Raw genomic sequence first — 17,273 nt, 5'->3', positions numbered from 1 at the left:
AGTAACTTGTGCCAAGTCAGAAGATGCTAAATTTGCTTTAGCTTTCTCTTGAATTCAACAGCTATGGAATGGATTCTTCTGTTTTAAACTTTGCATTGCCGCCAGCGTACACAGTGCTACTGATGCTTTATTTTGAAACCCTGATTGACTTTTCTAGTGTCTCGAAGAGCCTGATCTTGTAAATGCTTACTAACAAGCCATAAGACTTACCGCAGTGTATAGTTCCATTGAAGACAATGGGACTACTCATGGTGGTAAGCGCTGCACACAGTGGTCGGTGCTTCCAGAATTGGACGATAGGAGTCACTTCTGTTTATCCCAGTTGTTTTTAAAAAGTCAGTTACATTTCCATATGGAGTCTATTTGAAGAATTGCTTAAAGGGACATTGCTGGGTCAGTTCTGCCTCAAAATATATGTTTGTTTTTAAAAAAAGTTTTACAATATCTGAATTCAACATAAATGCCCTTTTGAGTTTTTGTATACGGTGCTGTTGTAGCTGTGTAGGTTCCAGGGCATTAAAGAAGGAAGGTGGGTGAGGTAATAGCTTTTATTGGACCAACTGCTGTTGATGAGAGAGAGAGAGAGAAGCTTTTGAGCTTACACAATTTTAGATGCGTGAAAGCTTGCCTCTCACCAGCTGAAGTTGGTCCAATAAAAGCTATTACCTCACTCACCTTGCATCTCGTGATTTTTTTTTTTCACAGCCAATAAAATGCTTGTTTGGGTTAGACACACGCCTGTAGTGTTCACAATCCAACCACTGCATCATAAAAGACAGAAAGTGAAACTGACCAGTCTGCTTTTATTATCCAAGCTGAGTTATATGTAAAGATCATAAACAGTATTACTAATGAAAAGTAAATTCTTTGATATGATATAGTGTTTCTAAAGGAGGGAAAAAATTCATTTTAAAAACATGATAGCATCCCAGTAAAACATACAATTAGTTGAAACAGCATCCAAATGATGTTAATTTAAAAATTAAATAAAATCTTATAAATCTAAAGAAAAAAATAAACCCCACAATATAAGATACACTTGTATGGGCAGTCCCTGCATCAATACGTGATTGTAATCTGGCATCAAAATCTGTTGGATCTCTTTCTGACCCTCATGAAACTGTGATTGACACTCTTTTTCTGAAGCTTCTCTATCCAGCTGGAGCAGAAAATGTTCTTAGTTCCTTTTGTTTCTTACAACCAGCTTGAAGCTGTCAGTGGTTTTATCTGTAGTGGTAATATGAATGGGCTTTCTGCTTTTACAAACCAAGCACGCTTCCCCAGTGTTGCCATTCACTTTGTCCTTTATCAGTCAGGAAAAACTGTTCTGTTTATTCTTTCCTCCATCACCTCTCCTTTTTATTAGCACGACACAAAGGACAGATTTAATTGTTTGCGTTCTCCTGAGTTATGTACCAAAAGAGGAATCATCCTAACTATATCAGCCACTGAACTAGCTCAGCTGCTATTCTTCCTTTTAGACATGCCAGTTCACATTTTGCTATATACATCACCTAAAATTTCAAGCAGAAAGATGTTATAAACATCTATCATAGTCTTCATCCTGTTACTTATGAATGTAGACAATAGCCTGAGGTGAGTGTAGGAAGTATTTGCTATTGTCTGTATGGATTGCATGTGGAGAGAATGTCTAAAAAAGAAAATGGGTTCTACTAGGTGCTGAGTACCTCCTGCAAAATTCTAAGCTCCCTCAAGTTGTACGATAAGGATATTACAAGATGAGCCCAATGTAGGAGGCGGTAAGTTACCCTGATGACAAGATATCTATTAAGGTCCTGATCATGCCACAGGCTACATGTGGGTAGAACCCCACACCTGTGTGGAATCACATTGAAGGCAGTGGAGTTCTGTGCAGGCACAGGGATCTTGTCAATGTACAACTTCCTGCAGGATTCAGCATCTAAGACTGTAAACTCTTTGGGATGAGGACTGTCTTTTACCATGTGTTTCTACAGCATCTAGCGTAATGAAAATCATTATTATTAAACTCACTAATATGCTCTCATCTGTTATTTTTAATGTCTTTTTTACAGTTCCAAACAAAAGTGCCATTCCTGCAAAGATCTGTGCACATGCTTAACTTTAAGCATTTATGTGTCATATTGATTTAATTTTTCTTAGGCACCAATCCTACAATTGGACGTGTGGAGGCAAGATCTCTGCATCCATGTGCAACTTCACTGAGGTGGGTGTGGGAGCCTGTCTGCCCAGAGCCATTTGCATAATTGGGGCCTGCCTTTTAGATGTGACAAAATGACTGAGGGTTACAAAAATGACAGAGCATGTGGGGCTAGGAATGATGTGGGTTACTGCAATGTGATGATTGTTAGTATAGGAATGGTTCAATTAATGCTTTTAAGATATATATATATATATATAAAAATATAGGTTTCACTTGCATGAAAAACTATACAGTAATACTTGTGGGAGAAATTGATTAATGGGATACCAGAAGCTCAGATTATCTGACTTGAGATGATCATAAATCTGATTTCCTATCTATCTGCCTTCTTGTATAATGCACGCCGTAGATTTTTTTTCACCCTGCATTTCCTCTGTACAGCCCATAAAATCTGGTTGAGTTAGAGCATATCTTCTAGAAAGACCTCTAATCTTGATGGGGAATCCACCAGATCCCCAGGCAAATTGTTCCAATGGCTAATTATTTTTACTTAAAAATTTGCACTTTAATTCCAGTAAGAATTTGTCTAACTTCAGTTTCCAGGCATTAGATTTTATGACTTTGCCCACTAGTAAAGAACCTTCTACGATCAGAAATCTTCACCTCTCATAGGTACTTAGAGGCACTGATCAAGTCACCTCTTAACCTTCTCTTGGATAAGCTAAATAGATGGAACTGAATGCAATCAGTGAGGGGAAGGAGGGGCAGTGCGTGCAATAAGAGACTAGGTCTGATCCTCCAATCAAGTTCATATGGATGAAGTCCCATCAACTTTATTTGGGTTCTAGATGGGCACAGGCTTCTTCCCAGCTGGGTTCAATTGTAGGATCAGGATATGTAAATAAGAAAGTAAGTTGACTTTGAACTATTAATGGGGGAGGGGAGAAGCCATGTTTGGGGCTTTCAAAGGGTTTTACGTATAATCACGCTCTATGATTTTAGACCAAGGCCTGGAATATTCATTTGCATGGACTGTTCTGGGGTTTTATTTATTTATTTATTTTTTGGTATAATTGAATTTTTGTTTTATCTTCAAAACAAACAAAATGTGTACTAGGAAATGGATTTCTCTTATTTCTCATCATCCAAAACACGCCTCTTTCTGAAAATGCAAACCTTCTAGAAGAGAACCTGACATAAGACTGTACGTTTTATTATTTATATAATAGCAGTGTTTAGGAGACTTCATCATGGACCATGACCTCATTGTGCTATGCAATGTTCAAAGATAGTCCCTGCTCCATAGAGCCCACAGTCTAAAGCAGAGGTCCCCAAACTGTGCGGTGCACCCACTAAGAGGGACACGGGGGGTGAGGAGGGAGTGCCATCCAGCCCTGCCCAGCTCTGCTCCAGCCCCACCCCCAGACGTGGCCCTTATTCCCTGCCTCGTGCCTGGCCCCATCCCCAGTCTCAGTGCAGCTCCACACCCAGCTGTGGGCCTGGCTGCCAGCCCCACTATGACCCAGTTGTAGCTCTGCTCCTGCCCCCAGCCTCGACTCCATGCCAAGGCTCCATCCCTGCTCTCAGCTCCAGTCCCCTTACCCCTGTCCTGCATCCCCTCTACCCCTCGAGCCACGTCCCACTCCCTGCCTGGGGGGGAGGGGGAGTGGACAGGGATAAGAGGGGGGTGTGACCCTGAAAAGTTTGGGGACCAGTGATCTAAGGATAAGCACTTGGAGCTAGGGGTGTGATTCCCAGTTCATGTAGACATACTTTTGCTAGCTTTCATCGAGCTAGTGCCCTAAAAATTGTTGTGTAGCTGGGGTAGCATGGGTAACGGCAAGTGGCAGGGTTCAGACAGATTTATACTCGGCACAGCTGGCCTGTAGCTTAATGTTACGTATATAAGTAATGTCATTGGCTTCAGTGGGGCTGCTCAAGTGCATAGCTTTGTGCATGCCAACGACTGGTGGTTTGGTTAGTACAGACCCTTTCAATGGTAACTTGGGGTCAGTAATCCAGACAGCTCTTTAACAAGAAGGAAGAACAAAAAGACAGCCAGAAAACCTCTGCATCGCTATGAAATTATACCTTCTAGTTATGCATCATTTGTGTCTGAGCTATAGTGTCTGTGCATTAGACTGTGAGCAGCTTAAGGACAGGGACAGCATTTTCCTGTTTCTGCGTTGTTGGTAATTGACATTTAAATACATAGCACATTAGCAAAACATCAGTGGCAGTATTTTATCTTCAATTTTTGTACCGTGTGTGTGTGTGTGTGTGTGTGTGTGTGTGTACTGGAGTAAAAATGAAAACCGCTGCAATTTATGTGCTAATAGAAGTTGCGGGGTGGTGGTGGTGGGGGCAGTGGGTGGGGTGGTAGTCACAATTTGCTCACTGTTGGTATGTCTGCACTTGAAGATGGGGATGTAATTCCCAGGATGAGAAGACAAACTTGCACTAGTTCTGATCAAGCTGGTACACTTAAAAATAGTGTAGCTGTGGTGGTTGGAGGGGCTAGCTGCCCTGACGCTGTACCTGTCTAAGACACTGTGTATGCACGCAGATTGCTATCCCCTCCTACTGCTGGCACCACTGTGGTTACATGCTATTTTAGTGCACTAGCTCAAACAGAGCTTGAGCGGTGTGTTTCCTTGAGCTGGGAACCAGCTCAAAGTGTAGACATACCCTCTGGGGCCTCTCCATGACACTACTTGTAGCAAAACCCCTGCAGCAGTGTTTCCACTTCTCTGTGTTTCGAAATAGATCTCAATTTTAGCTCTATTTCAGTTACGCAAGTTTTTGCCAGTTTGAGTGGCGTCTCTTTTATTCACTCATCTCAGTTGTCTTCAGGGCAAGCACTACAGTCACCTGTGTGTGGAAAGCACCTAGCATGTTATGGGTGCTACCAGTCCAAATTATAATAAAATGCTCTTAAAATTAGTGCCCGAGATAGGATCTTTGGGTCCATGGGTTTGCTTATCAGCCACTTATAGCATGTGTTACTGTCTCATTTACATTCTAATGCTACAGATCCTTTTAATGAATAGTGCTGAGTCACATCAGATGTTTAATTGATTTAAATTCATTGAGGCATGGTTCTAAACACAATATAAACACAAAGGTAAGGCTCACAGGATGTGGCCCTTAGTCTATGAACCTTTGAGGGCCTCTCTTTCTCTTTGTATTGCACAGCACAGTTCCAAGAGCATTTATTAATTTCTATTATTAAATGTTTAGTCTGTAACATCTTACTGTGTTCATGTTCTTGACTTTAAAATGATCTCTGGTTCTCTCATTAGCTTAATGATACCCTATAAAGAGCTCTGTGTAAGCTGCTCTGTCTCATGGACATAAGTTGGTCCAGTAAAAGATATTACCTCACCCACCTTGTTTATCTAATGATCCTACCGTTTTCTTCCAAATATGGAATTTGGGTATCAATTTTTGGTTTGGGAAGACGTCTTAAAAAGGGATCTTATTGGGAAACATGGGATTGGTGTTCTCCCAACTTAGTGCCTCTAGGTAGACCTGCCCACAGACGTTAGATGGATATCACTCCTATCTTCATTGCGACAACCATAGAGCTCGTTGTTCCAGCTGTATTCAGTCTGCTCTTGTTCAAAGCATTAAACTTTCTCACTGTTTCAAAGCAATGATTTCTTTAGGCTCTTCCAGATTCTCAGCACTTGCTGTTGCCCTAATGGGTCTTGGTAGTAAGTGAGAAAGTGAAAATCTGGAACTGGTTAGACTTGAAATCTGAAATGGGAGCTCAGAGAAATCAAATTGATTTCAGTTTCTTGTGTCATGCACGAGACTCAATATAAGCAGCAATTCAAAGCATTTATCTAAGCTTTAAAGAGAAGCTTGTGCTCTGATATATGTGTGTTTTAGACCTGGTATGTTAAAGCAGGGGATCTTATTTTTCTGGTTTTGGACAGGCTTGCACGTTGAAGGCTACTGGGCTTCAGTTTGGGGCTTTCTCAAACTCTAATGCACAATCTTATTCCTCTGCTATATCATAGGGGCTTGTGTGTCTCCTGGAGACTTTCTAGTAGGAAGCAGAAGGTGACTGCCTTGCTTTGCTGTGTTCACTACATAGAAATGCAATAATATATACCACTCATAGTATATCATCATAATATTATGTAAATGGCTTTGAGATCTTTTGGTCAAGTGTTATACGAGCACTAAGTACATTGGGCCTATGTCCCTCTATTTTAGTGACTCCTAGTGGTCAGTGAAGGTTAGCATGAGTACATCTTAGGTAGGTAGGTAGCCCTGAGTAGTTTGAATTTTTCCTCATATCTCTTTGTTGGTGTTAAAAGATGTGGTTGGCTCCAGTGATGAGCTGCCAAAAAATTAACAACCGGTTCCTTCCTCACCCCAGGAGGGGGTTGTGGCCCCTTCCCCCCCGGGACCCCTGCCCCATCCACCTCCCTTCCCTGTCCCCTGACTGCCCCCTGCTGCCCCATCCAACCCCTCCTCTCATTCCTGGTGGCCCCCCAGGACCCTTGCCCCGTCCAACCACCCCTTATGTCTGTCCCTTGAGTGCCTCTGGAACCCCTGACTGCCCCCTGGGGACCCTTGCCCCCATTCAATCCCCCTGTTCCCTGCCCTCTGACCGCCCCGACCCTTATCCACCCCCCCCACTCCCCTGTCCTCTTCCAACACCCCCTCCCTGCTCCCTTACCGTGCTGGAGGCCGGGCCGGGGCCACGGGGCCAGAGCCGGTGGTGCTGGGCTGGGCCGGGCCGGAGCCGGGGGCGCTGGCCAGGGCTGGAGCTGCTCGGCTGGAGCACGACCGGGCTGGGCCACGCTGCACCTCCTTAGAGCCCTCCTCGTGCCCCCTCCCCCCGCCCCAGCTTACCTTGCAAAGCCACCGCTTGTTTCTGAACCCTCCCAGGCTTCCTGCACGAACATCTGATTTGCGGGAAACAGGGGATGGGGAGGAGAAGGGGGGCAGAGTGTTCAGGGGAGGAGCCGAGGAAGCAGAGGTGAGCTGGGGCCAGGGCCGGGGGCTGGAGCTTTACCAGTTGTTAAATTTAAAAGCCCTTTTAGAATCAGTTGTCCTGCGTGGGACAACCGGTTCTAAAAGGGCTTCTAAATTTAACAACCGGTTCCTGCGAACCAGTGCAAACCGGCTCCAGCTCACCACTGGTTGGCTCTCATTAAAGATGGTCTTGTTAGAGGAATTCATTTATAGCAATGAACTTCCTAGGTTAAAAACATTTTAGAGTTTAAAAAATTATTTTAATTTTTAATACTCCCCCTTATTATTATTATATATTTATTTGCACGTCTCTTTGCTTGGATAGTGAGAATATTCCTTCTTGGTTTCACCTTCAGGTTCCTAGCACTAGTATGATGCAGTGGCAAATACTGCAGGAAAATATTTGTTGAAATAAAAAAAACCAAAGTGTGTTCTATTGGAATATTTAAAAAAAAATTTTTCAGTCTTAGATTTTGTAAATGCTTATTTTTACAAACTCTTACTTTTGGACCAATTTTGATCCAACAGTGTTGTTTCATTGTCTTTCTAGTTTCCATTCAGAACCCAGCTCTGATTACACTTTATTGATCGATTGAGCTACGACTTTGGACCTACTTTCTGCCCAAGAAAGAATCTCAAACTTTGCCCAGTCTAGCACCCTGATGTAAAGTATGTATCAGAGGGTTTAAATGACTGTTTCCTCTTACAGCAGCATTGAGACTTGATCATTTTGACTTTTGGTACAGTGTTGCTGAGTAGCCTTGCCTGTCTGTAATCCCATATACATTTCTTTATGGAGTGTCAGTATTTCTTCTGAAGTTTGGTGTGCGAATTTACCTCTTCCCCCTTTTCAGTACACACTACAGAAATAGGATTTTTGTTTTGATAAATTTTGAGGTTATATTTCAGTTTTCCCAGGCAGGTCTCCACTTCCAGGTTGGAAGTGGTCTGGGATCACTGTGATGGTATTTGTTGCAGAAGCAGATAAAGGATTTAGAGAGCAGTGTCCTATCTGATAGGCTAGGATATTGACACAACTTAGTATTGTTTTTCAAAGCTGATGTTTCAAGCTTCTTTAAGATTTTGTCTTTATATGTTTTAAGTCAAATTAAAGAAGATACCCATTGTCTGCCCCATCACACACGGTGAAATATAAGAACATAAGAAATGAGTTGTCATGAAATATAGCAAGCCAGGGATCACTGCTTACAATACACACTACTGTGTTTATGTAGTATCATTGCTGTAGAAAGCCAGTAATAAATTCAAATAATAAATGGCTCAACACCAGTACCATATACATGAGTCAGACTGCACTCTTTGAGAAAATGAGTGCATTTTCTGACCCTGTCTCTGGAGCATGAGAGTTTTCTATGTAGGTAACAGCCATATATTGGCAGAGTATGTTGAACTAGAGAGAATGCTTCGAACATGGAATATTACCAAAGTTGGGGGACAGAGGGAGGGAAGCAGGTTTTAAGTGTGGGTTTGGGGAAGCAAGAGAGACCTGGTTGGATTGAGCAGGATGGACAGAAGGGAGACATAGAATCATAGAATATCAGTGTTGGAAGGAACCTCAGGAGGTCATCTAGTCCAACCCCCTGCTCAAAGCAGGACCAATCCCCAACTAAATCATCCCAGCCTGGGCTTTGTCAAGCCTGACCTTAAAAACTTCTAAGGAAGGAGATTCCACCACCTCCCTAGGTAACCCATCCCAGTGCTTCACCAGCCTTCTAGTGAAATAGTGTTTCCTAATATCCAACCTAAACCTCCCCCACTGCAGCTTGAGACCATTACTCTTTGTTCTGTCATTTGGTACCACTGAGAACAGTCTAGATCCATCCTCTTTAGAACCTCCTTTTAGGTAGTTGAAAGCAGCTATCAAATCCCCCCATATTCTTCTCTTCTGCAGACTAAACAATCCCAGTTCCCTCAGTCTCTCCTCATAAGTCGTGCTCCAGCCCCCTCGTCATTTTTGTTGCCCTCCGCTGGATTCTTTCCAATTTTTCCACATCTTTCTTGTAGTGTGGGGCCCAAAACTGGACACAGTACTCCAGATGAGGCCTCACCAGTGTCGAATAGAGGGGAATGATCACATCCCTCGATTTGCTGGCAGTGCCCTGCTTATACAGCCCAAAATGCTGTTAGCCTTCTTGGCAACAAGGGCACACTGTTGACTCATATCCAGCTTTTCATCCACTGTAACCCCTAGGTCCTTTTTCGCAGAACTGCCTAGCCATTTGGTCCCTAGTCTGTAGCAGTGCATGAGATTTTTCCATCCTAAATGCAGGACTCTGCACTTGTTGAACCTCATCAGATTTCTTTTGGCCCAATCCTCTAATTTGTCTAGGTCCCTCTGTATCCTATCCCTACCCTCCAGCATATCTACAACTCCTCTCAGTTTAGTGTCATCTGCAGACTTGCTGAAAGTGCAGTCCACGCCATCTTCCAAATCATTAATGAAGATATTGATACCGGCTGCCAACTACACAGGGAGCCATTGATCACTTCCCATTGAGCCTGACGATCTAGCCAGCTTTCTATCCACTTTATAGTCCATTCACCCAGCGCATACTACTTTAACTTGCTGGCAAAAATACTGTGGGAGACAGTATCAAAAGCTTTGCTAAAGTCAAGTCCTACCATTATCCCTAAGCTCCTCATTAGCCTCATTAAAGACTGAGACAAAGTATTTGTTTAGATATTGGGCCATGCCTAGATTATCCTTAACCTCCATGCCATCCTCAGTGTTTAGCGGTCCCACTTCTTTCTTTGTTTTCTTCTTATTTATATGGCTATAGAACCTTTTACTACTGGTTTTAATTCCCTTTGCAAGGTCCAATTCTGCGTGGCTTTTGGCCTTTCTCACTTTATCCCTACATGTTCTGACCTCAATAAGGTAGCTTTCCTTGCTGATCCCTCCCATCTTCCACTCCTTGTAGGCTTTCTGCTTTTTCTTAATCACCTCTCTGAGATGCTTGCTCATCCAGCTTGGTCTACTATTCCTGCCTATGAATTTTTTCCCCTTTCTTGGGATGCAGGCTTCTGATAGTTTCTGCAACTTTGACTTGAAGTAATTCCAGGCTTCCTCTGCCTTTAGATCCACAAGTTTTTCAGTCCAATCCACTTCCCTAATGAATTTCCTTAATTTTTTAAAGTTAGCCCTTTTCAAATAAAAAACCCTAGTCACAGATCTCTTTTTATTTATCCTTCCATTTAGTTTGAACTGAATTAGCTCATGATTGCTCGAACCAAGGTTGTCCCCTACAACCATTTCTTCTGAGGTCCTTACGACTCACCAAAACCAAATCTAAAATGGCATCCCCTCTTGTTAGTTCAGCAACTAATTGGTGAAGGAGTCCAGCAGCTATCGCATCCAGGAAAATCTGAGCCCTATTATTATTACTAGCACTTGTCCTCCGTCTATATCTGGGAAGTTAGTCTCCCATAATCACACAATTCCCATTAGTATTTATTCCATTAAAAACATTAAAGAGGTCTCTATCCATATCCAAATCAGATCCCAGCGGTCTGTAGCACACTCCAAGCACTATCTCAGGGAAGGCTCTAGTAGTTTTCTTCCCCAATGTGATCTTTGCCCGGACAGACTCTATCTTATCCATTCCATCACTTCTTATTTCTTTACAGTCTATCTCATCATTGATATACAGTGCGACTCCACCACCGTTGCCTTTATTTCTGTCTTTCTTAAACAGCACATACCCTTCAATACCTGTACTCCAGTTATGACTACTATTCCACCATGTTTCTGTTATTCCTATAATACCTGGTTTCACTTCCTGCACCAGTAACTTTAGTTCCTTCATTTTGTTACGTAGGCTCCTCACATAGATGTACAAACGTCTTAATTTTTGCTGTTTGGCTTCGCTCACATTCTTTACCTGATTAGGCCCAGACACTCTACCGCCAGTGTCACCTATTAGAATTGTATCTACAGTACCCTTCCTCCGTATGTCCATTCTCCTGCCCATGGCTGTATCCTTTCTTACTTAGTTTTCTTTCCTCTCAATGTTAAAATCTGGTGTGGAGATTACCTGGACCATCTCCCCCAAATTCCTAGTTTAAAGCTCTTTTAATTAGTTGTGCAATCCTCCATCCTAGAAGTCTATTTCCCTCCCTACTCAGGTGAAGTCCATCCCGAGAGAACAGTCCTCTGTCCATGAATGCCTCCCAGTGGCCATACATCCCAAAGCCCTCCTTATAGCACCACTGCCTGAGCCATCTGTTGATCATCATAATCTTGTCACACCTTTGTTGCCCTTCTCTGGGAACAGGCAGAATTCCCCTGAAGATCACCTGAGCCTTGATTTCCTTAAGCATCTTCCCCAGCCTGGCATAGTCTCCCTTATTTCATTCCTCTACCCCATTCTGTCTGTAAAATGGGAATAATACCTTACAGCATGTTGATTAAATAAAGTCTGTACTGACTTTGAACTTGTAAAGCATTAATTGCTTGACTGTGTCATTTAAGCAGGGTTTTGCTGTGGGAGCGGAGTGATGCTGCAGTGTTTCACAGGGAATATGAGGAGGCATGTTTCAGAGAGCTCCCCTATGTGCAGAAGGAGTATGCCCATTCCTTCACATTCTCATGGAGTGCAGCAAATTTTCCTTCCCTCTGTGCAGGTGGCCAACTGTGCTGGATGAGTAAGGCTACGATTTTGTCACGGAGGTCGTGGAAGTAATGAAATCCGTGACTTCAGCCTGTGGCAGCCGGGAGTACCCACAGTGGAACTACCCCTGGAGTGCCGAACCACTGTGGGCAGTGTGGAGTACCCCACAACTCCTGCTGTTGCAGGCAGTGGAGGCCCTGGGAGCTCCCCATTTTGGCACAGATATTTTTACTAAAAGTCACAGACAGGTCATGGGCTTCCATGAATTTTTCTTTCTTGCCTGTGGCCTGTCTGTGACTTTTACTAAAAATATCCATGACAAAATCTTAGCCTTAATGAGGAGGCATGGTGGGGAGAGGAGGACCAAGACTCCATCTAATCTTCACCCATTTGCTCCGTTCTGAGCACCATTCATCCTCAGAGGGGTAGTAAGGAAGTGAGCTGAGAAATGCCTATTTGCCTTCTTTTTTTGGGGTGATGGGGAGGTAAGGGGAAGGTGAGGAAGTTGAGAAATTAGCTATATAATCAAATTTTCAACCTGAGAACAAAACCCACTTGAAACTAACTATTTATGAGCAACAAAGTAATACTCTTCCCAGAAATAGATTTGAAGATTTTGATACCTGCTGTCCCCAGGACTGAAAAGCCAGGAAGCTAAGGAGCGGTTGGATAGAGACAAATACATTTTACATATGCTTCACTGCTGCTTATGAAGTGTTGCATTTAATAAAATATTGAGATCCTTGAAAAACCCATGGGAAGATTGTGTGAGAGAGAAGCAGCAGTGTTTTGTAACCAGTTCCAAGCGGTATAGGGTGATCTCAATCTGAGAAGTGGACATGCTGGAGCAGAGCTATGAGCTCTTTGAAAAGAAATTGTAGCAATTGTTCCTTCTAATGTAAACATTTGTAATGCTAATTAAAAGGCGCATAGAAGAAAATTGCTGTTCTTACAAGTATGGAATGGTCTTAAATCGTTTTTTCCCCCCCATTAGGAATAACAGTACTACTATTTTGCAATTTATGACTGTAATGTTAACAAATAAAGAGCCTTGTCTTGATGCAATTCTTTTAAATATTAATGTAGCTCCATAACAAATAACCTTTCTGGTTATCTCTATAGACAAATATTTTAGACATCTGCAGGCTATTGCTGACCTTGTTTTGATGTAAATTTGATGATGATGATTTGATGGGACTGGTAAATGTGATAAAACTACTTACTGTTCTGTACAGAAGTGTAACAAAGTGCTCTCAAAGTTTTATCTGTAACTTTGCACAAATAATAACAAACAGTACTACAGTTGTCACCCATGTTAGATTCCGTACCTCTGAAAGTCAAACTATCCACTTGCCACCTGAAGTGTAATACCTTAGCTCAGGGTTGAGGCAGTGTGCTTCTAGAGATGATTACATATGCATTCTGTAGTGTCTATTACTGTAGTTTTGATTGTCCAGACTTTACTCATTCATGGATGAATAGAGAACTTCAGGCTTCAAAGCTGTCAATTCAGCAGCATTCATGAGCATGGTGAATTTAGAAATTTTATTAAAGCTAATGCAAAAAAATTATATATGTTGAGAAAAGAGTGTGTGTCTGTACATCTGGGTATAGTGCTTAAATTATCCACTATCAGTGTCAAGTCATGTCTCCATGCCCATGAGCAATATGGAATCATACTTAGAATTTGTGTTTAGTACTTTAGTTATAAAAGCTTTTCTTTTCTCCTTATAAACGCTTTTATTAAAAACTCAAACTTTCCAAATCAGTGACAGAATATGTTGCAGATGGGGGCTGAAATATCTAGTATGTCCAACTCTCTTTTTGAAGGTAAATGGGAAGTTGGGTGTCTAACTTCCTTGGACTCCTTTTGAGTTTGTGTATTGGTAAGTCCTGCTTTTAGCTCATGAGTAATGGATAAACAGCATTACAAGAACCTAATGCAATACAGGGAATGCTTGAAAGTGTTGTGCTTTTGGTGTTGTGGGCAGAGAGCTCTGTTTCCTCCAGTAATTTTTCAGTATTGCTAGGGTCATTGAACTTTTATACCATCTTCTCTTTGGCTCCATAGTGTCTCTATTCCTCCATAAATAGACATGTGTATATAGGCAGCTTTTATCATGTGGCCACAAGGGCAAGTAACCAACCTGTTCAGAGGAGGCTGACAACATTGTTTGTTGAACTTGGTGCTGCTAATGTGCTTAGAAAAGATGTTTCACAGCTGTGAAATCTTGTTTAGTCTGATCCATGGAATGAAAGTGCTAAAGCAATTATGACAAATCTGAATCTACAGTATTTTTCTCTTGGGGGGTGTGTGTGTAATGGATGAATGTAACACGTTGGTTATGGTAAGTATTTTGTTATGGAAATTAGTATTTTAAACAGTGAATCTAGGAGTTGTGAGAGCTAGACTAACAATACAGTACACAACAGGAGAGGTTGGGTGGTGTAATCAGCTAATATATCTTTCTTTTAGATCTGTAAAACAGAGGCCTGGAGTGAAAAACATTGGGTGGAATAAATTCAAGGTATAAATGGAAACACCTCACTATGACTAACATTCATATGGTCAGGTTTTACTAACACAAAAATTAAAATTAATTTTAAGCTTGTAATTTCAAATGCTTACAGAAAACAAATGTTAATTTCTGTCAGTTCACATCAGATGACTTATACGGGTTGGTATGTCACATATCAAGGATCTGAAATCCTATTAGAAAGGATGTCAAAGGTCAGACAAATGTTTAACAAGGGAACTTGTAAGAGTACTGAATGGCTGCAAATGGGATTTAAAATCCAGACTCTTTTCCCTGAATGTAGAATCTGTAGATCACTAAGTTTGAATTTGAAAGCATTCTGTCTTCCAGTAACATTTCTGCACTCTACAGTCAAGACTGCAATTTGTGTGCAATATTACCAATGAGAATTAGTTACAAGAATTTTGCTGACAAGAAAATCTGTTAACCAAATAGTCTGCCTCAAGGAGAGGGAGAGAGCCAAACCAGTGCTCATTTCAGCCCTTGACAGGAGATCAAAGCAGGGACACATGGTCTGTTTGTGGAAGAATTGACTGATATGTCCACCAACTGGTGGATTCTGTCCATAGTTCTAGTGCTACAGAACAGATGTTGAACTTCTCCCACTCTTTCCAAGTTGTCTTCCTTCCTTGCTTCCCAGGAACTATGACTGAGAGCTGGCTCTCTAAGTGCATGTTGACACTGCAGAAAAAAGACTTGTAACAGCAACTTTCAGAGCCTGGGTCAGCTGACTTAGGCTCATGAGGCTTTTGCTAAGGGGTGCTAAAAATAGTAGTGTAGATGTTTGGGCTTGGTCGGGAGCCCGGGCTCTGAAACCCAGTGAGGGGGTGATCTCAGAGCCTGGGCTCCAGCTTGAGCCTGAAAGTTTACACTTCTATTTTTAGCCCATTAGTGCAGGCCCATGTCAGTTAACCCTGGCTCGGAGACTTGCTGCCACAAGTCGTTCTTTGCAGTGTAGACGTACCCTAAGGGATCACGGTCCTCAATCCTGACCTGTGCCTGAATCAGATGACTGAGGGTCCTGGGGTGGCAGCCTGAAACTACGCCTGCTATAAGAGGGACTGGCTTTCTCGCAATTTAAGAAAGATCTGGTGTGAAGTTCTCCACAGCAGTGTGCAGGAGGATAGCTGCCTGTGTATATAGTACAAGTGCTGCTGCTGTACTGTAGACACTTGCTACAGTGATGGAAGGTGTTTTTTCCATCGCTGTAGTTAATATTCTCCCTTCAGACGTGGTAGTTAGGGTGATGGAAGAATTCTTTTGTCAACTTACTAGTGTCTACTACATCTCTTGGGGTGTGACCACGCCGAGCAATGTAGCTAGGCCGACCTAGGTTTTAGGTGTAGCCCAGTCCTACTGTACATGTGAGACTAGCAGAGCTCCCTGAGCGGAGGGAGCTGGGCTACAGGAGGGGCTTACTGGAGTAAAAGCCTCGAAGGGGCTTATTGGAGTAAAACCAATGAAGGGACTTTGTTAGGAAGAGCTTGAGGAGAGCCAAGTGGTGGGGAAGAAACCTGGTAAACCAGGTAGAGTAACCACAGGATGGAGGAAGGAGAGGAATTTGAGGTGAGAATGGATGGGCACTTCTCTGTATTGGGTCTGGGGCTGTAACCAAGGGCGGAGGGAGGGTCTGTGTTCCCTTATATCTCATCAGCACCATATGTGGGTGGGGCAGAAGCTCCTACGATCCACGGGGGGAAAAGACATAAGCTTGGAGGTATAGAGGTGATGAACCCTGCTGCCCAGAGAAGGAACTACTTGTGCCTAGGAGGGTGAAGGAACTATTTATATCTTTTGTATTTTAATAAACAAGCCCCCCAGATAGTGAATGCTGCTTGAAATATGAGTGTGTGTATTCATTGGAGAATCAGGTGCAGGGGTGCTGGAACAATAGTCCAGGAGGAAATTGAGGCATGGATGACTGAACACTAGGATGAGGTAGACTGACTCCCTTCCTCCCGCCCCCATGCACTCCCAGGGGTTTAACCTCCCAGTTCTCTCTCTAAGGGAGCCACCACTCAGACACTGTCACCTCAGGTGGATAGCTCAGAGCACAAAAAGGGAAGTTCTACATTAGATTGTTTCTCGCAATTCATGTAAACCAGTCCAGATTGTTCTTCCTTATAGTTAGATTTTTTTTGCTTCACTCTGGTTAGGTTCCAACTGATAGGGATAAAGAATAGTTAGTCCATATACTGCTTTACATCTCCCACATGTTCTGTATCCTTAAAGATTCCTGCAAAGTAGGTAGATATTACAACCTCCATTTTACGGGTGGGAAAACTGAGAGAGAGAAGTTCAAGGCTTGATATTGTAAGGTACTGAGCAGCCTTAACTCTCATTGAAATCAGTGGGAAGGTGTGGAGGGCTTTCATTGCTTGTGGAGTTGGACCTAAGTAATTTGCCCAAGGCCATACAGAATAGTGTTGGAATTAGAATTCAAGACATACTGGTTACTAAAACCATGCTATGCTCTATGAAGCATAGCTCTTAACAGGTTTTCTCCTTTGAACTTGTTTTTACTACTTATAAATTACTGGCATATTCTCTAGTTAATCCTTTTAACAAGACATGTGCATAACAAAAGAATGTGCATTTTCTGCCCTCTATGGAAAACAATACTTTCCCAAGGTAAGTCTTTCTTTCTTGTTGCTGCTTTTCTGTCTCTTACAACTGCTGTACTGTGCTTTTGCCATGATCGGTTTTTGTGTTTTTTAAATCTAATATGGTCTATAATATCCACTGGGATAACAATATGTAGCTCTGATAAGAATGCACTTGAAATATTGTGTTCTTTTTTTGGGCACTATGTTAACTGAAAAGGACAGTTGAGAGAACAAAAAAATTGTGGGTTTGGAGGGATCAATTTATGACGAAAGAGTGGAATATATATAGTTTGAAAGGGCATCTAATAGGGATGAACATAATCTACATTCTTCAAATACACTCTCTAGTGATGGAGAGGAATTA

General features: G+C 42.3%; 1 protein-coding gene across 9 annotated transcripts in view; it reads left to right on the top strand.

Annotated features, from left to right (window-relative positions):
• The window catches only part of PARD3 (par-3 family cell polarity regulator), a 648,875-nt gene that overhangs the window by 27,319 nt on the left and 604,283 nt on the right, over nucleotides 1-17,273 (top strand). Inside the window, exon 1 of one of the 9 annotated variants that reach the window (XM_045004628.1) lies at nucleotides 2,152-2,206. The exons of the other annotated variants lie outside the window; for them this stretch is intronic. Within the exon in view, the coding sequence (XP_044860563.1) occupies nucleotides 2,189-2,206 (18 nt within the window). The 5' untranslated portion in view covers nucleotides 2,152-2,188. Of the gene's footprint in view, nucleotides 1-2,151; nucleotides 2,207-17,273 lie in introns of those variants that run through there. 9 annotated transcript variants of the gene reach the window in all.

This window comes from Mauremys mutica, chromosome 2 (assembly GCF_020497125.1).
Source record: "Mauremys mutica isolate MM-2020 ecotype Southern chromosome 2, ASM2049712v1, whole genome shotgun sequence".
Classification (NCBI taxonomy): Eukaryota; Metazoa; Chordata; order Testudines; family Geoemydidae; genus Mauremys; species Mauremys mutica.
The sequence above is the reverse complement of the archived record's forward strand: the minus strand, read 5'-3'. Positions and strand labels throughout refer to the sequence as shown.